At 37.9% G+C, this 19890-nt stretch overlaps 3 protein-coding genes, 1 non-coding gene and 1 pseudogene across 4 annotated transcripts; 3 read left to right on the forward strand and 2 right to left on the reverse strand.

The window, feature by feature from the left end:
• Nucleotides 1-317: 317 nt before the first annotated feature.
• Nucleotides 318-4602, reverse strand: LOC107721395 (aristaless-related homeobox protein-like). The gene is made up of 5 exons (XM_016529393.1): nt 4451-4602; nt 3503-4007; nt 3002-3047; nt 1296-1591; nt 318-1191 (listed from the first exon to the last, which is right to left on the reverse strand). The coding sequence occupies exons 1-5, from the start codon at nt 4587-4589 to the stop codon at nt 951-953; spliced, it is 1227 nt and encodes a 408-aa protein (XP_016384879.1). The 5' UTR covers nt 4590-4602; the 3' UTR covers nt 318-950.
• A 134-nt stretch (nt 4603-4736) lies between these two features.
• LOC107721392 (sperm-associated antigen 16 protein pseudogene) lies at nt 4737-7432 on the forward strand (annotated as a pseudogene).
• A 1205-nt stretch (nt 7433-8637) lies between these two features.
• Nucleotides 8638-13137, forward strand: LOC107721402 (coiled-coil domain-containing protein 82-like). Its single transcript, XM_016529399.1, has 7 exons — nt 8638-9516; nt 10580-10829; nt 10942-11034; nt 11804-11928; nt 12088-12258; nt 12360-12569; nt 12661-13137. The coding sequence occupies exons 1-7, from the start codon at nt 8971-8973 to the stop codon at nt 12724-12726; spliced, it is 1461 nt and encodes a 486-aa protein (XP_016384885.1). The 5' UTR covers nt 8638-8970; the 3' UTR covers nt 12727-13137.
• A 38-nt stretch (nt 13138-13175) lies between these two features.
• On the reverse strand, nt 13176-18472 carry LOC107721404 (proteasome maturation protein). Its single transcript, XM_016529400.1, has 6 exons — nt 18416-18472; nt 17828-17928; nt 17685-17745; nt 13716-13817; nt 13518-13611; nt 13176-13336 (listed from the first exon to the last, which is right to left on the reverse strand). Exons 1-6 carry the CDS (start codon nt 18416-18418, stop codon nt 13269-13271), a joined length of 429 nt encoding a protein of 142 aa, XP_016384886.1. The 5' UTR covers nt 18419-18472; the 3' UTR covers nt 13176-13268.
• A 207-nt stretch (nt 18473-18679) lies between these two features.
• On the forward strand, nt 18680-18751 carry trnac-gca (transfer RNA cysteine (anticodon GCA)). The gene has a single exon. It is a non-coding gene; the product is annotated as a tRNA-Cys (tRNA).
• The last annotated feature ends 1139 nt before the right edge of the window (nt 18752-19890 follow it).

A 19890-nucleotide genomic window follows, 5' to 3' on the forward strand; every position in this document is an offset into this window, starting at 1 on the left:
TGATCATTTTGTTCATCGTGGGTATCATGTGGTTTTCGAAATTCCGTCAATAATTTTCGGAGCAAAATCTGTTCAGTTCCAGTCACGCAACCAAAACATCGATAGGCTACATCTGCCAAGACGCATATTTAGCGGGCGTTGAAATAGGCTACATCTTTCGTGGTTGAAGAAAGGTTGCTAGAAAACGCTGTTTTGTGCAAAATCCTTGGTTTTCTTTTGGCTATAGCAAGATGATGCAAAAAAAAAAAGCACTTTAAAAATCCATATTAAAAGGTAAAAAAGTACACAATAAGCCTTTATACATTTTGTAACCTGTCCATCGTCCATTTATTTAAAGCATTAAATACAGAAGGAATTTTAAGACAACACAAAACGTTACTGTTTTTTACTTTCACATTATCTTATTTTCCCTGGCTAATTCATCAAGAGAAGCATACGGATATTTTGTTTATTTCCCTGAATGATGGCTCATAGGTTTAATAAAATATAATAAAGCTCATGGTAATGCATGGCAACATAACCATATACTTATACTAGTTTAGTACTATTCTGTGAACACAGGAAGTGCAGCCTTAAAAAATTCTAAAATTGTATGATGCAGAATAAATACATCCCTTTTACTGTTACAGAACAAACCTTGAAAAAGTGTTGGATGTGTAACAGATTAAAAGCAGCTTGTCCTGTTAAGTTTGATGATTGTTTTATCCATTTCCTAATGAAAACAGGATGAAATTATCTAAAAAGATCATTCAACTAATGAAAAAAAAAACATTCAGTACTCATTAACAACCAACATTACGCAAACAAAAAAGCTTTAGAATGCTACAGTTCAACTTCCAGAGACTGAACATGTGTCTATTAATGTATCTATTAATAATCACCTAACTCTCCAGATATCAATGCTTCTGCTTGACTTTGGTCTTTTGCCATCTCTCAAGTGAGAGTGAGTCTTAGCACTCATCTTTTCCAGCCATTCCAGCAGCTGTGATGTGAGTCAGCTGAGCAGAATGCTCCTTTGCTTTGAGACGCAGTGCTGCTATGCTGGAAGCGCGGAGGTCCACCGTTGGAGATGAAGGTAAGGGTGGTGAAGAGGAGAGAAGGTTGTTGGTGAGGTGGGAGCGTTGAATTGGACTCCCGATGGCAGGAAGGGGTATCCTTTGCAGTGCCATTGGACCTAAGCTTGTAAAAAGTCTGATGAGAAATGTAACAGGATATTATAACCATTATGAAATGTGAAAGGTAAAGATAAATAAACTTAATGGTTTGTGTTGAACATGCAGATGAAGCTCATGCACCTTCCAAAAGTGGGGTTAAGGAAAGCGTGCTGTCTAAACATGGCCGCCCCTAACAGAGCACTGAAGCCATGAGGGGAGGGAGGGTTTGGGGGAGGCTGAGCCAGTCTTTGGAGTGGGACAGGCCAAGATGAATCAATAGCTGGATGTGGGTTTGGGACAAAAGGATTCCCACTCAGGTAATGACACAAGGACTGTGCAGCAGGGGGGGTTCCAGGATAGTGTAGGCTCAGAGTGTGTGACTGGACCCCCGCCTTTTCCCTTTTCCTCCATTTTGCACGTCGATTCTGGAACCAGACCTTGAGAGGAAACAATGCTTTTGTCAATTACAAGTAGTTAGGAATTGTTGTTTTTTCATTTAGCAAAGAAATACTGTCGCTATGTCCCCTTAGTGAAGGCCAAAGTAGTCTTGAATAGAATGATGCTGGCATGACAAGAAATATACAAACTTGTCTGAGAATATCCATAAAGGAGTCCACCCAAAAATTTTAATTCTGCACCCAAAAATGTAAACTCTCACAGTGTTTCCAAACCTGTATGATGCTCTGTCTTCTATGGAACACAACAAAATGAACACTACAAAAATATCTTCATTTGTATTCCTGAAGCAGGAAGATATTCATTCTAGAGAGTAGCCTAAATGATGACATGACTTTCATTTTTGGGTGAACTGTCCCTTTAACACGGAAAGTTGTTTACTAATGAAGGTAGTTTATAAAAAAAGGGGGTCAAAAATATACACTACTGTCCCCTTAGTGAAGGCCAAAGTAGTCTTGAATAGAATGATGCTGGCATGACAAGAAATATACAAACTTGTCTGAGAATATCCATAAAGGAGTCCACCCAAAAATTTAAATTCTGCACCCAAAAATGTAAACTCTCACAGTGTTTCCAAACCTGTATGATGTTCTGTCTTCTATGGAACACAACAAAATGAACACTACAAAAATATCTTCATTTGTATTCCTGAAGCAGGAAGATATTCATTCTAGAGAGTAGCCTAAATGATGACATGACTTTCATTTTTGGGTGAACTGTCCCTTTAACACGGAAAGTTGTTTACTAATGAAGGTAGTTTATAAAAAAAGGGGGTCAAAAATATACACTACTTAGTGGAAATGTAAAGAAAAATTGGCAATAACGCAATAGTAACTTTCTAGGCCATAATTGTGTGCAATTTAAAATAAATAAATAACGCAATAGTAACTTTCGAGGCCATAATTGTGTGCAATTTAAAATGGATAAATATGCGATTCTCCAAAACATCTAAATACACGAATCTTTTATATATAGGCCTACTTGCGCCATTTTCCCTGTTATATAAATATGATGTAATATCTAACAGATCTTGTTAGATTTTAAGGTACATTTTCAATACAATGCATCGGGGAAAAAAGCTGCTGAACCAAGTTCAAGTAGCCTAAATTGTAACGATACAAGTAGTGGCTGTATGTTTAATACGAATCTTATATATTTTAGATAACCAGTCGCATTAATTGTTGCTAGCTTAATGTAGAATTTTAATATATAAAAAAACGCATATAGCCTAAATGTTTTAGACTTAACGGTGACCTTTAGAACTTAGAATTCGTTGATTTGATTTGTTTCAGTGTTTCTATTCTTGTTGAGATATTGTGCCCAGTCGTGAACTGATTAACATATTAATAGTGAATGTTGAAAAGGGTGAGATAAATAAGAAAGTGACTTACTTGCACTCGTGCTTCTGTAAGATCAAGTCTCATAGCTAATTCCTCCCTTAAATTAGAGAGAAAAAACAAGTTGTAGGTCGAGTGTCTTATCTCAATTTTTTTTCTTTTACTATTGACCATAAATTTGACTAAAATTAAAAATATATACATTTATTCGATTGCATTCTAGTGACAAATAGGCTATTCAAATTCTAACGGCTCCTGTGCTATTGAAACTGTTAATGTAAAGGTATTGCAACGAAAAGTAGCAGCGACAAAAATAATTTATCGCCTTTTAAAAAATAGGCCTACAACTGATAAAATCGAAATTTTTATTGTATGACTTTTTTATTTAAGCATATACAATTTTCATATGGCTGCTTTTAATATAGCTACTGAAAATTATGAATGATGTTGTCTTAATGAAGATGTGACGAATGGTGCCTTCCAACCATCAATCATCAGTGAATCACTTTTTTATATATAGGCTATATTTGCATAAGTTGTTGGTTTTGCCGTTACCTTGTGAAAACATCTGGATAATGAGTCTTTTGAAAAGCTCTTTCCAGCTCCTCAAGCTGACAGCTGGTAAATGTGGTCCGGTATCTCCTCTGTTTTCGTTTTAACATCCCATCTTCAGTGTCACTTCCCGCTGATAAAGTAGTTTCCTCACTGTGTTTCAAATATGCCTCTCGTTCTTGCAGTCCCATTAGACCCGGAGACACAGTTGTCTCTCTACTTAGTCTTTCATTGTCGGTTTCTTCCTCCTCTGGTCTTGGCGTGGGACAAGATGTGTCTCTACATGACTGTAGAGAAGCATGCTCCTGATACAATCTAGCACGACTGGTGTTTACAAGCGAGGCCTCTGTCATTTTTAATTTTCCACAAGCTGTGTGTAGCAGTCTTGGGCCCCCTGCCTCATTTTCGTCTGTGTGAATGGAGGAGTCTGTCAACGGGGCGAAGGGGCGGCGGAGCTTCGGCGGCAGGTGCATGTCTGGTTGAAGGGGCCACAAACTGTTTGGTGTTGCTGTAAGCAAAAATAATGTATCTAAATAATTATCAACAGGATAAATTAAGTTACAGATACTAATTAAACTTAGAGGATTCCTCTAAAAGACCACTTGTATGGTCCATTCTATAATTTCACAGCCTGTCTGTTTTATAGGCTATTTAACTACTAGGCTATTTAGACTACGTTACGTTTATAGTTACGCTATAGCCTACTTGTATAACTGCAAATTGTTGTTGTAATTAATTATAGATAATAGCATGCGATATTTGTTACAAGGACACTGTAATGATCTTTGCCTATTTCAAGACCATTAAAATAGGCTAAATTCTAATGTAAGGCAGTAGCGTCAGCTATTGAAAACCATTGTTGAGTTTACAAAAAAATTATGCAATTCAGTGGACAACATATGTAAAAAACAACTAAAACAGAATCACAAAATTAAAGAAGTAACGACTAACCTTTAACTTTTAAGGGACTTTTCCTTCCTAGAATACTGTCGATGCAGTACGAGGACAACCGAGTATGTGATTTACATTTGCAGTTTGTTTGATCTGGATTATCCCCCTCTGCTTCGTTGCTCATATCTCTGGCTTTCATGAAGTCTTACAGAAACCAGTGATCCATTGGGCGCGTGTCCCGGTGCTCTCGCTAACTGGTCGTTGCAAAAGCTCGCGCACACCGACCTTTGTACTGATGCTTCAGCTTCCAAAACTCAGCCACAGCATCTGATTGGTTCTGCGGTGAATGGCTCTGCCTCAGGCTGTGCGATTCAGTTTAAAGATACTTATCAATTCTAACTTTACACATTTATCCTAAACATTTCATATTTCATATTATATTTCATATAATAATAATAATAATTATTATTATTATTGTTGTTGTTATTATATCTAGGCTACTTTTGTAAGTGCATATTAATATATAGACCATATTAAAATATATAAAAGTTGCCTGTATTGACTAACCAGTTATATAACTGTTCATTTATGCTCGAACAAAATTACCAAAACTTATCGTACTTGTTTATTCCTTACACCTGAACCAACTTGCGTGGACATTCAAGTAGGCTACTCAAAAAGAAAGAAAGAAAGAAAGAAAAGAATATTATTTCAAAGACAACATTCTTTATCAGCATTATTACAGAACTGTCATAGATTTATAATTGTACATTCCGTTTTTAAAACCAGTTCATTGCTCCTTTAGCGCCATCTACTGTTTATGATGACCTTTGAAGCCGACATATTTACCCTTTTAATCACATGCATGAAATTAAAGGTTAAAAAATAATCACGAATAATTTCCAAGTTACAACGTTGTCAAAAATGTAAACGTTTAATTAAAAGTAAGCTTTATTATGTGTACATTTTATAGTTTGTGTAAAACTCTAGTTTATAGTTTTGTGTCAATTTTATATATTTTACGATTTAACCCATAGGTCGATTTTAAATGAAACAGGTCAAAAATAGCATGGAATCATCTTTACAACATAGTGTTTAAACGAAAACAGTTCTCATGGTCACGGTCTCACGGTCACCATGGAAACAATACACAACTTTGTATAGGACAACAAAGCGACGTGAAAAATGGCAGCCAGGTACGAAGTAGCAGAAGAATCCGTTGATGGTCCATATTACCTAGAGAAAGTTTTAATTCCAGAAGACTCTGAGGATGACTATAAATACGACGAAGTGACTGTCGACGACGAACTCAGCATACCTGAGGGGGAAGAGGACTTGGAAACTGCTGTTAAAGCAGTGCGGGATCAAACTGATGCCACCGAATGCACAACACAGTCTCAGAGGGTCAGTTTGGCCAAACATCCAGTTCCTAAAATACCTGAGGTGGTGGACGACTTTGTCCGCAATTATCTGGTAAAAATGGGTATGAAAAGAACACTAGACTGCTTCCAAATCGAGTGGTTTGAGATGATACACAAAGGCTTAATGAAAACAGACCACATGGAACTCGTCCCTGATGTCTATACACACAACCAGCTCCTGGACAACGAGCTGAAAAACGTACAAAGAGAGCGGGATAGTTATAAACTGGCTGCATTTGAAGCTGGAGAAACCATAGTAAAACTTCAAAGAGAGAGGGACTTTCATAGGATGCAGCACAAGCGTGTTGTTCAAGAGAAGAATAGACTTATTGAGGACATTAAAAAGCTGAAGAAACACTATGCATCCTACGAGCCTGCTCTTAGGCAACTAAACGAGAAGTATCAAACAGCCGTGAGGCAGAAGATGCTGGTTAGTCTGGAGAGAGACAGAGCTGTCAGCCAGGTTCAGAACATAGACGGCTCTCTTCGTACCGCACATTCTTCCCCAGGAACCCGGAAATCTGCTAACACGCCACAGCAAAGAGAAAAAATCCAGAAGAGTCCAGAAAAAGGTGCACACCTGCCATGTGACAACATTGCATCAAATGATGCTATAAAAGACCCCAACAAAAACACAAGGCATCCTAAAGACTCTGAATTCCCGGCAAGCACTCGAGTCAATCCCTACTTGCCACAAATCAAAGCTCTTTCGTCACTCAACACCAAATCAGCCAACTTCTCTCTCTTCAAGTCTTTTAAAGTGCACACGATGGCAGTGAGCTTCCTCGCTCTCCATCCTCGTAAAATGATAGTAGCCTCCTCAAGTGATGACCAGCTTTGGAGATTATGGGGAATACCAGAGGGAGAGATGATCATGACTGGTGAGGGTCACACTGATTGGCTGTCATCATGTAGTTTCCATCCCAGCGGTGGTTACCTGGGGACCACAAGTGGGGACACCACAGTTAAAATTTGGGACTTTGCTCAAAGTCGATGTGTGCTCAGTTTGGAGGGACACATTCACACCACCTGGGCTTGTTCCTTCCATTCCTGTGGTGATTTTGTGGCCTCTTGTTCTATGGATAACACGGCTAAAGTGTGGGACTTGAATAGCGAGCGTTGCCGATGCACTCTGCGTGGACATGTTGACTCCGTGAACAGCATTTCTTTCCTGCCTTTCTCAAACATTCTACTTACCTGCTCAGCAGACAAGACCCTCTCTCTTTGGGATGCCCGTGCTGGATTGTGCGCCCAGACTTTCTACGGGCACAAGCATTCATGCAACTATGCCACCTTCAATGCCACAGGTGACACAATTGCTTCGTGCGACTCTTTTGGGGTGCTCAAATTATGGGATGTGAGGAATGCCTCAGCAATGGTGACCATGGACACTGGGCCTCATCCCAGCAATCAAGTGGCCTTCAATCCAAATGGAAGAATTCTAGCGGTGGCGAGTAATGATGGCACTGTTAAAATTGTAGAAGTGGCATCTTTACATACGTCGAGTCTAATAGCTCATGAGGATGCTGTTCAGAGTGTTATTTTTGACCATAAAGGGGAATACCTTCTGTCTGCAGGCTCTGACGGTACAATTCATGTCTGGTCATAATGTATATTTACAGTGCTTCAGAAATTGTTTTAAAATTTAAATACATTCTGACATCCTTTGTTATTAATAACTATAAATATACATTTATTTGTTTAAAAAATACTGTTTCCTGTACACAAACCTTTAAATTCTGGAAGAATTTTATAATAAGATTTAAATAACTAAATTAAACAACTATTAAAAAGCAATGCATGGCAAGACTTTTTTCAGAAAAATATGTAATATTTTTTGTGCATTGGCACATTACATTCACAAGCATATGGGAACCTTTCTTTATTCATATAATAATGATAAATGTAGACAACAGTTTGTTTTATTTTATGTTCTTATTACGTAATTTTTCTATACCCATTTTTTATAATCAGTATTTTTATAATCATTATCTCAGTCTGTAATGTAATGTTTTCCATATGTTCCTATATTTTCTCAATGTTGAATTCAGAGAATTAAAAATGTCAAACCACTTGTGGCTGATACAGTGGTTCTCCTTGGAAAACCAGTTTTATTTCCTCTCCAAAGACAATTTTTACACTAATTTGCCATTTGACTGTTAATTTTAGTCACTGTCTGCAGCTGAATCACATCCTGGTACTTTGCGCTTCAAAAAGTAAATAGAGGGACATATAGTGTATCTCCCCTTTAAGATGTCACTTACCTGGTAAATTTATTATCCAAATTACCATTCAAAGTGATAAATATAAACTGGTAAAGTGAGAGGCTAAGAACTGAAGCATAATAGGAAGGGATAACTTTTCTAGATTATCATGTTATAATGTTAATAAAATTGTAGGTGGGTTGTACAACATAATGCAAAATGTACTTTTCTCTCTCTCTGTGTTTTTTTATGTTAAAATAAGTATACTTAGCATGTGGGTCTGACACACTCCTGTCATCTCCAAATATGCCAGATCTATGAAGTCCCTTTCAGCAGGAACATTTGCCCAAAATTTGTCAATGTGCTTGGCAGTTTACTGTAGCTATATCTTCTTTTCAGATGTAGCCTATATAGCCTACTAACATTTAATCACAGACACATATTTACACAATCAAAAAAAAATATGATAAAATAACAATAACAAGGAAATGGCAAAAACAGTACACAAAGATAAATAAAAATCTGATTTGAAACTATTCTCCTTGTCTTTGGGTGGCGCGTTTGAGCCAGCTGATGTGAAGCTAACAACGGAAGTGCGTATCTACAAAAACACAGACACGCCCCCTCATGTTATTGGCGCGTGTGGCGGACTGGAGCAGAATGATACATGCTGATAAGCATATTTATTCAAATCACTCGTTAAATGTTGATTGCAGCAATAGATTGAGCTTTACGTATATCTGCATGCTCGAATCAATGATTTAGTATGAGAAAAATGGCTGAATAATCATTCACGAGACGGGAATGTAATTTCACAGCACGCGCACGGAAGCATCCTGTTGCTGATCATGCGTCTGTAGATATATAACAACTGGCTATAATAGATTAAGTTTAAAAAAAACAAAAACATTTCTCAGTGTATTTAAGTCAAGGGTCACTTTTTTTCTCCGGAAAAATGATGAAAAGCGTAGGAAAGCTTTTTGGGTTAAGGCGAAAATGCCCGCCCCCCAAGTCTCGCATTGACAAGAAAAAGACTCGCGTGAATCCCATTGATCTTATGCTGGAGGACAGCGACGAGGGCTCGTACGCCAGCACCACGAGCGTCAGTTCAGGAAGTGAGTACCAGAACTCCGAGGATGAGTCCGGTACCTCCGACAGCTCTTACCGAGCACGTGAGAGCGACGGGGATGACAGCAGCGAGACGGACGAGAAACGCGCCGTGCCCCGACGAAAGAGGAAGAGGTCCGCCAGCACGCCTCCGCCAGACGACAGCGATTCCAGCGACTCTTCCAGCGACGCCGGCGGAGAGCCGCTCAGGAGAGTGTTGCAGAGAAAACGACTCAGGCTGCCGGAGGACTCCGAGGACGAGGCTCTGGGGGAGAAGAAGAGAGAGGCAGAACTGAAAGAAGCCGCTGCCAAGAGAAGAGAGAGAAAGAATAAACTCATGGAGCTGTCAAAGAGAAGAAAGTCAGGCACCCCTCGGCGCAGGCGCAGGACGTTGGTAAGTTGACAAGGACAGAACAAGAAAAAGTACATAGGAGCAAGCAAACAGCACTTTTCTGGGTCAAGCTTCATAACCTCTTTAGTCCTTAGTAAAACACTTGTGTTTGCATATGTTTTAATCAAGTATTTGCATTTGCCATGATGCTGTTACTATTTCCATGTTTCCATCTTACAGTGCAAACATTTGATCAAACTTAACATGTTACTTCAGGTGCATGATTTATAAACGTATGCCAAGTTTTGGGAAAATTGGTCATCCATCCATCCATTTTCCATCCCAGAATCTTGGGCCACAGAAGGGGGACACCCTGAAGGGATGTCCAGTTCATCACAGGGCTGAAATTTGGTAATTTTGTGCATAATATATTTAATTGAAAATAAATTAGTAATGATTTATTTATGAGGTTGCCATGTTGACCAAAGTTAATCATGTTTTTGATATTTATTGACTGTAAAGTATTTAATTTATTTGTCCCGTCTTCTGTGACTGAGAGAAAAACATGTCAAACAAGTATTGTGACAATCGGACATTGTTAACTTTATACTTTTGCCACAGAAATCTGACTGGTTGATGGTGACCATTGTTTTAAAAGATGCAGTTGTCCTCATAAACCCACTTTTTTATAAGGTCAGAGATGTTGCATGCAATTTAAATTTCAATAATCAACTCTGATTTCAGCTTGACAAGGCAGACTACATGTCTGCATTTCCAATTTGATAAAGATTGATAAAGACTGTCCTTGTAGAATGAATGGGGAATTTCTAGGGCTGAGGAATTCATGGATATGAAACAATTGTTTCTGTGACGCATGGTTCAGGAAAACCTCAAATGTATTTTGTTTTATTCTATGAAACCAATTACCTAATTCATGTGACTTTTAATTCATATGAGTAGATTTTTAAGACAAATGAAAACGTTTCAACCATTTACAATTTTCACTCTTGAGCAGTTTCAGCTTTAAGGTGGAACAAAATTGCGTTACAAGTGACAGAAACAAAGGGTTCCCTGAAAAGAGATTGGTTAATAACGGGATACCATGTCTATTTGTTGTTTTCTACAGGGTTCAGAAGAAGAGGAAAGAGAGGAGATCAAGGAGGACAAAGTTGAAGAGCAAAGTAAAGCAGATGATGAATCTAGTGTAGAAGAGAAGGGCAGTCCTCTAAACAGTAGCGAGGAGGAAAAACTTGCTGATAGTAGTGACAGTCTGAAGGATTTTGTTGTGGAGGAAGAGGAACAGAAAAAGGACGAAGATCAGGAGGAAGAGGGGGAGGCCAAAGACAAGGCCTTTCTCTCTCACCTTCCACGCCAGTGTAAGACCACGTGATTTTTATATTGATTTTCATATTTGGAATCCCAATATGTGCATGTGCCTGTAACATTTCAAGTTCATTTGAAAATCTCATGTTTCCCTTCCCATTACAGTTATCACAGGATCTCAGCTCACCCACTTTCAGGTGGTGGTCAAAGCCTTACTGATCAATGTACTGGACTCAAGCTTCCTCAAGTCACTTTACAGTATGTTCTTCAGTATATTCCTTATCTTCTTAGCACTGGAGCTCTCTCTCTATAACATAAAGACATTTAGAATGTTATAAAAGAATTCAGTTTCAACTAAATTTTGTACTTTTGAAACTTCCATTCTTTAAAGATTCATAAAAAAGTATCATGGTTTCCACAAAAAATTAAAGGGTTAGTTCACACAAAAATGAAAATTCTGTCATTAATTACTCACCCTCATGTCGTTCCAAACCCGTAAGACCTCCGTTCATCTTCGAGAACACAAATTAAGATATTTTTGATGGAGTCTGAGAGTTCTCTGACCCTCCCATAGACAGCAAGGATATTACCACGATCAACACACAGAAATGTAGTAAGGACATCGGTAAAATTGTCCATGTGACATCAGTGGTTCAACCGTTGTTTACGTTCAGCATGCGCGCGCTTTCTTCTGAACGTAAACAACGTTGATTACGTTCTGGGGTACTCTCCAAAATTTTTGGGTGAACTATCCCTTTAAGCAGCACATCTGTGCAATAAATGAAATGTTTCTTGAGAACCAAAACAGCATATTAGAATGTTTGAAGGATCCTGAGACACTGAAGACTGAGTAATGGCTGCTGAATATTCAAAAGTTCTTTTAAATTGTAATAATATTTCACGATGCTAATTTCCTGTATATTTGATCAAATAAATGCAGCCTTCAGAAACATTAAAAAGTCTTACAGACCCCATACTTTTGAATGGTAGTGTGTATATATATCTGACTTTGTGTTAATGACTCTAGATGGCGAACGAACAAAACGATACGCCCAGGAGATGAAATCATCACTGCTTCATTTTGATGAGCGACTGGTCCTTCCACGTCTGGAGAACCTGAAGCAGAGGAGCCGCTGGAAAGACCGTTACAAAGTAAGCCCTTTGTGTTTTTCATGAAAAGATGGCTCGTTTCTGAGTACAAAAAATTGATTGCTTTACTATTAGTCACTTGTATGTGAAGTTTTAAAAAAGGGTGTGATGTAGATTACTAGATTACGATCATGTCTATTTATCATTTTTGTTTATTAAAAGGAAAGGGTAGAATGTTATCCCAAATTGCGGGTTATGATGACAAGGGTCCAGACGAAGGGATGCGAAGCCTGTGAGCTTCACAGAACGGGGCGCTTCACTGTGCGGCTCTCTGGCCAGTTGTACCACAACAACACCCTGCAGGAGGACCAGTTCATGCCTGATGATTCCCAGGTTGTTTCCCATGCAAGTCACATATACAGTTTAACCATAAATTGTTTGAAGAATAATTTTGAGCACCACTTGATGGAATGCTTATTCGTTAACAATTGCAGAGTTTCTTTGTTGGCTCTGTCTGTGCCAGTCGTACCGAGGTCTACCATGCCCTGAAGCACTTCAAATACCATCTGTTTGAGAGGTGTCGCACAGCTTTAGAAGCTCAGAAGGAAATACAGGAAGAAGATACAGTAGAGGATGACGAACCAGTTAAGGACACAGTCAACAAAGTGTTTACTAAACTGCAGGATGGAGGATGGATCAGTGAGGTGTGAATATGTAACCTCCTTTTATGTGTCTTTAAAAGCTATTTAAATATGTATGAGGAAACTGATTCCTGTTTTCTTTCTATCCATTTAGCAATACGAGAAGTTTCAGGAACATCTCAATTCTGCTGATTTCTTCCAGGAAGAAAAGCTGGACTGAAAGTGTTAAACTTTCCCTAATGGCATCCAATCTACAGTTTTATTTCTGTAAATATTTTTTTTATGTCGTCATATAAAGCATGGCTAACTTTTGAGTTGTTGAAAAGTGTGTGCCCTGAAGATACAGTATTTTAATTTTGCAATTATTCTACTGTGTAAATTGCTTCTGCATGATAGATATAAATTCAATACTGAGAATATACAAACAATAATACAACCCGAAATGTAACAAATTTGTCCAAATCGTGAGGGTTTTTTTGTATTTTATCCTGAACATTGTGCTTTCAAAGATCTGTCTGCTGATTTTATGCTTTCATTTATAAATAGTCTCATTCTAACGCTTCCGTGTAAATGCATCCAAGTCATTATACAGTGTTTCAATGTTCTTGTAATAAACACGATTCATAACCAGGTTCTGTTAAATGTTCATGTTTTGCAACAATTTCTGAATTCAAATTTGACATTTTATTAGAAACTGGGGTCAAACGATGCATATAACACAATCTACGGGTTTGAGGTGAAAATAGTGCAGAAACGCCATCCTCACAGGACACCAAGCTTGTATTCGGTCATGATATGAGGATCGCCCATCATCTCACTCTGGACAGGATCTGGGAGAGAGAAAAAAAAGAGAAACATGAGATCTAGTATACTGCACAAAATAACATTCTAATAAAAAAAAAAACCCCCGCAATCATCAGTCCCATATTTTTATAAAGCAAAATCATGCGAGGAACTAAATAGGTCATAAAAACTTGACATGAAAGCTAACGTGCGACGAATGTTACATACCATTGAGAATGTCCTCAAAGCCAATGCTGTCATCGGAACCTCTGAGGGTATCCAGGGCCAGATTTGAGCTTGGCAGGAAGGGCAAACGCTGAATCTGAAAGCAAGAAAGTGAAAAATTTAAATACAATAGTCTTCCATAATGAGTATAGGGTGTTTACAGTATAATTTACATGTGTTTATGACACTTGCTCACAATACCTGTCTAGCCGCTCTGTACTCCATCTGTAGTTTGAGGGGTGCATGGAGACCCTGGATGTTCCTTAGTGTGTTGAAATTCATCTTGTCCTGGTTGAGCTGAAACTGATTTCACATAATACAAGCTGGTGTTACACTTTATTTTAAGGTGTCCTTGTTACATTGTAATTGCACAAGTATTGAACAAAATGAAATAACAGCGTTACTATAGGATTAGAGTTAATGTAATTATGCATATTGCATAATTTACTGTTATTAATATAGTAAATACAAAAACAGTAAAAAAAAAAAAAAAAAAGTTACTCAAGCTGGTCAAACTTTCATTTTCTTATTTAAATTCGCTCCCTTGACAACTGCCATTTTTATTTAAGAACCAGGTTCTCACAATCTTGGACAACCTGGACATACTGTTTGAGGGAATTTTAAAACCTGGAAAAGTGGTGAAATTAAAAAAATTCTTAAGCCATTTAATTTTTTTATTATGAAATTATATTAAGCCCTCTCATATCATATATTATTGTATTGCTACAAATTGATATTTGTGAAAAGTAATTAAAAACAAACTGTATTTACAAACTAGAAAAGTCATGTAAATTAATAAAAAAAGTGTAAACCATGAAGAATATTCAGTTACTGGGAATATAAGATTGAACTATTTAAATGATTTTATTTCATTTTATTTATATCGCTACTCCAAGTTTCTGTGAATAAAAAGTTTGAAAATGTGCAGCTTTGTCATTATAGCAGAAGTATCAGAAATATCTTGGGGGGCCTTCAAATATCTTCTTTGACAATGGGGGCCTTGCAATCAAAAAGGTTGAGAACCACTGCTGTAGTTTGTCTACTGTTAACTAAACCATTTAACCCACAGATATGCTAAAAAACTAAACTGTTCATAGAAAAGACTAGGTACTGTGCTGTTTGGGTCTGCACTGATTTGGAGAAAAAAAAAAAAAAAAAGTTACTCAAGCTGGTCAAACTTTCACAGCATGTTACACAGTGTTCTACTTAAAAGCTTGACAATAATAAGCATTGTTGGTTTCAATACACACTTATTCAGCTAATGGCATGAATAATAATGTGTATGTGTTTGCATATTTTAAATGTATTATAACTAGTACTTTTGTATGTACTTAAAACATTATGTAATATATTTTTGTACTTGTGTGACTATTTAAAGGGTTAGTTCACCCAAAAATGAAAATTCTGTCATTAATTACTCACCCTTGTGGTGTTCGAAACCCGTAAGACCTTAGTTCATCTTCGGAACACAATTTAAGATATTTTTGATGAAATATGAGGGCTCTCTGACCCTCCCATAGACAGCAAGGTAACTACCACGTTCAAGGTCCAGAAAAGTACCAAGATGATCGACAAAGTAGTCTGTGTGACAGCAGTAGTTCAACTGTAAAGTTAAGAAGCTACGAGAATACTTTTTTGCGTAAAGAAAACAAAAATAACGACTTTATTCCACATTTTCGTCTCTACTGCGTCACTTGTGGACGCGCGTTCATGACAGTATCATGACGCAAGCGTGTGGCAGCGCTGACCCAGATCCGGCGTGATGACGTAAATTCTCGAAGCTTCGTAACTTTACAGTGTTACAACACGAGGGTGAGTAATTAATGACAATTTTCATTTTTGGGTGAACTAACCCTTTAAGATGGTGTTTATCACTACATATCTTAGCACGATCATGTACTACCAATAATATTCTGTATATCATGTTAGGGGTGCAACGGTTCTCGGTAAAAAATCGAACCGTACGGTTCTCCACACACAGTTCGGCATACACTAGGACCGCGGTTCAACTTAAATCTGACAATGCATCTGTAATATGGTTTGTTAGAGTTCGGCTAATGCATGTTTCTGTTGATGGATACAAATTCTGGCTTCCCAATACATTACAACAAGAGCGATGAGAGAGAAATCTGACAATGCATCTGTAATATGGTTTGTTAGAGTTCGGCTAATGCATGTTTCTGTTGATGGATACAAATTCTGGCTTCCCAATACATTACAACAAGTGCGATAGGAAAAAAAAAACAATACATGGACAAACCAGTCACTCTTTGTTCAATACGAGTGCTTTATGTTGGAATAACTGTCATTTATGCCGTCATCACGTGTTGATAGCGCAGGTGAGACCTGAACAGCACACGTTGCTATCTGTGTTTAAACTAAACTCATTTAAGCCTTGCCAGTTTAAATATTAAAGATCCAGAAGACGTGAACTTGTGCGCGCAGTGAGAAGATCTGTGTGCGCGCTCATCCGAAGCGCATGAACCCGTGTCTCAGAACGCGCGCAAATATTAAGCTCTCTGTGAAGTATTGTGCTTGAATGGACAAATTCACTCAAAAATTATGTCAAAATGCTCATCTTGGTGAGTATCCTAACAGACATAATCGGCTGAACGTACAGTATCAGTGCACTGGATCAGTGCGTTCTCTTAAAGTGACAGCACTTTCTTAATGTTAATCAAACAGCAACAACACAGAAATCTCTCACTGCTCTTGATTGAATAACTTTTGTAACTTTAATAAGAATTCATCTTTAATTTATAGTCAAATATGCAATGTTATTTTACATTTGATTTATTCAGTTTCTGTACCTAAAAACTGTTAGACCTACCTAAAAAACCTGAAAAGCACTGTTTATTTTATTTGTATCTTTCTAATGCATGTTTCTGTTGATGGATACAAATTCTGGCTTCCCAATACATTACAACAAGTGCGATGAGCGAGAAAAAACATTACGTGGACAAACCAGTCACTCTTTAATCAATGCGAGTGCTTTATGCTAGAATAACTGTGTCATTTATGCCGTCATCACGTGTTGATAGCGCAGGTGAGACCAGAACAGCGCACGTTGCTATCTGTGTTTAAACTAAACTCATTTAAGCCTTGCCAGTTTAAATATTAAAGATCCAGAAGACGTGAACTTGTGCGCGCAGTGAGAAGATCTGTGTGCGCGCTCATCCGAAGCGCATGAACCCGTGTCTCAGAACGCGCGCAAATATTAAGCTCTCTGTGAAGTATTGTGCTTGAATGGACAAATTCACTCAAAAATTATGTCAAAATGCTCATCTTGGTGAGTATCCTAACAGACATAATCGGCTGAACGTACAGTATCAGTGCACTGGATCAGTGCGTTCTCTTAAAGTGACAGCACTTTCTTAATGTTAATCAAACAGCAACAACACAGAAATCTCTCACTGCTCTTGACTGAATAACTTTTGTAACTTTAATAAGGATTAATCTTTAATTTATACAGTCAAATATGCAATGTTATTTTACATTTGATTACTTTATTCAATTTCTGTACCTAAAAACTAATGTTAGACCTACCTAAAAAAAAAGCACTGTTTATTTTATTTGTATCTTTGCTCTATTGTATTTATTTCTGCTGTTGCTTGTAGTTAGATTATTTGTTATCTTTATTATTTTTATTTGACAATATAGTTTTTTCCCTAAACATAGCACATACCGAACCGTACCGAAACCGCAACTCTAAAACCGTGATACAAACCGAACCGTGAGTAAGTTGAACCGTTGCACCCCTATATCATGTATTTATACATTTACATGTCTTTTGTAGGATCACGTACATTGGCGATAGACTCGAGAAGCTAAATCTTAAGCCCAAATCTTATTGCCAATTTCAAACTGTATGGCATCCCTTTGTGGATTTCCTCAAAACTGAATAGTGTATTACTATTGTTCTCACTGTAACAATTGAATTTACTCTAATAACCAAACTGAATTTTACGATTATGCTTTACTTATGTTAGATATCCCCCACTTGTTGTTGCTATTGTTTTCAGTTGATTTTACTTTGTTATGTGTTGCTGGGGTTGTTATGGTTGGGTTGTGTTGTATTGTTTGGTTTGCTTTGTACTCTTTTAGGTTTGTATATTATGTAAAAAATGTCAAATAAATAAATAAAAAAGCCAAATCTTAGATTCTACTCACATTTTTCTCAGAAAGCTCCAATGGATGACTCGGTAGCAGCTCATTCTTTACACTTGAAAACCTATAATCGCAGCAACATTAAGGATTTAAAATATAAATTAGGCAAAAACAATCATTTACAGGTTTATATGACCAGAGCCTACCCTCTGCGTAGAGAGTCCTGAACCCCGTAAGAACCAGCCTGTGGACACAGACCTGTCACAGGAACACTGTCCTTTAGCTGAGAACGCAGGCCACGAGTATTCTGCAGAAAACACACAGTATTTCAGAAACATGCACAAAAGGAAGCTGATGTAAAAAATGTACACGTCAGATGGGCCTGAAAGAATGTGAATGAAACAGTCGCCCCGTTAACGTTTTCAGTCTTTTTAGGTAAGACTACAAACTGAAAGTAATCACAATGACGCATCACAATTCATTTAGAAGCTGACAACTTAGTAACAAAATAAATTCTGATATGTACAAATTTCTGTCGCGGCGAATAATAAAACATCAAGACATCAAAGTACAAATTGACTAAATATTCCGTCCTGGAATATAAATAAACACGAGCTATTGTGCTATGCTATGTTAGCTAGCTAATTACCGGCACAGTACAAATAAGTACTTTATTAACGACAAATGCACGTTTCACACTGTATGAAGAGCAGAAAATGAACACACATCACCACCCTATAAATTGCGACAAAAGAAAAAAAAGCACTAGATAACAAACTGGAGCTCTACACTACCATCTTCAAGCGAGGTTCGTCTTTACGATCAGCAAAAATTTACTTCCGGTCAATGTCGGAAATACTGTTATCATGTGCTCACGACGTATGAAATGTTTGTGGTCGCTGTTTATTTTTAAGAATACTCTTATGTTATTATTAATGACAACATATACCTCTTACGGGGATATTTAGTTGAAAAATACTAGCAAAAATTACTCAAATTCATTGCGCTGATCCTCGGATAATTTTGAGTAGGTATCTGAATAGGATCGAAACGTGGAAGGGGGTATAGCTCAGTGGTAGAGCATTTGACTGCAGATCAAGAGGTCCCCGGTTCAAATCCGGGTGCCCCCTCATAAAAGTGAACTTTTTTGTCTTATGTCCAGACATAGTAATCATTGCGTGCATAATACATTTCGACATCAAATGATACGCACAAAGAAAAACAGACAAAAGACACAAACAGCTGTGAGCAGTGGTGCTTGCACGAGCGGTTAGAATGTTCTTCCGCGGGATGTGTGCAGTTCTGTTTATTAACCGCTAGAGCGTTGTGAAAGCGAAACTACTTTGTTTGGTCTTCCAAAAGAGGACGATATCCGCTTCCTCATGCCTAGAGCTGATCTGTGCTGGTCGCTGAGGGAATACTTCAACTTTCACCGTGGACGAAGCCCGGGGTCGTCACATGTGGTTGCCGCTCATTCGTCAGCTCACTCCTCAGCGCACGCTAAGCCGGGGCTTCCCCTCACGCTAGGCCGCTGTGTTTTTCGTTGTGATCGTTGTGAAACTTTGTTTGGTCTTCCAAAAGAGGACACGACTACAAATCAGTGGTTAAGTTGTATTTACAACACTGTTCCAGAACAGTTTAACCCAAATATCCAGATGTGTGCAGCACATTTTATGGAGGACTGTTTACTGATCCTGGGAGAGTAACGTTAGACTAAAATGCCGGCAGTTCTGACTCACGTAAGTACGTTTTCATTTAAAGGATTTGCCACTGATGATTAACGGCGTAAAAAGACCGTATAAGTCATTATAATCAGTAATTATGTCCCCACTGGATGCAACAAATGCCTCGTTTGTAATGGGTTTTAATGTTTATGTCTCGTAGCTCCGGCCGGGACACGGCATCAACAGTATGGTGAGGGGCGTAACATTTCCGTCACACGCTTGAGGTATTCGGCCAATCACAACGCACTGGACAGCTGGCCAATCACAGCACACCTAGCTTTTTCAGACCGATGAGCTTTGTAAAAATCGACGCGTTTCAAAAAGGCGGGGCATAGAGGAGAAACAATAATGTACAGTATGTGGAAAATAATGTGTTTTTTAAACTTTAAACCGCATAAACACATTTCATTACACCAAATACACAAAATAATGTTATTTTCAGCATCATCATATGACCCCTTTAATAAAACTGTTAACGTTACGGCAGCAGGGAATATGAACGCGCATTAATTATTTTATTTAGTCTGTGTTATTTTAATGTTTCG

Source organism: Sinocyclocheilus rhinocerous, unplaced genomic scaffold, assembly GCF_001515625.1.
Source record: "Sinocyclocheilus rhinocerous isolate Xijiao unplaced genomic scaffold, SAMN03320098_v1.1 scaffold33, whole genome shotgun sequence".
NCBI classification, from domain to species: Eukaryota; Metazoa; Chordata; class Actinopteri; order Cypriniformes; family Cyprinidae; genus Sinocyclocheilus; species Sinocyclocheilus rhinocerous.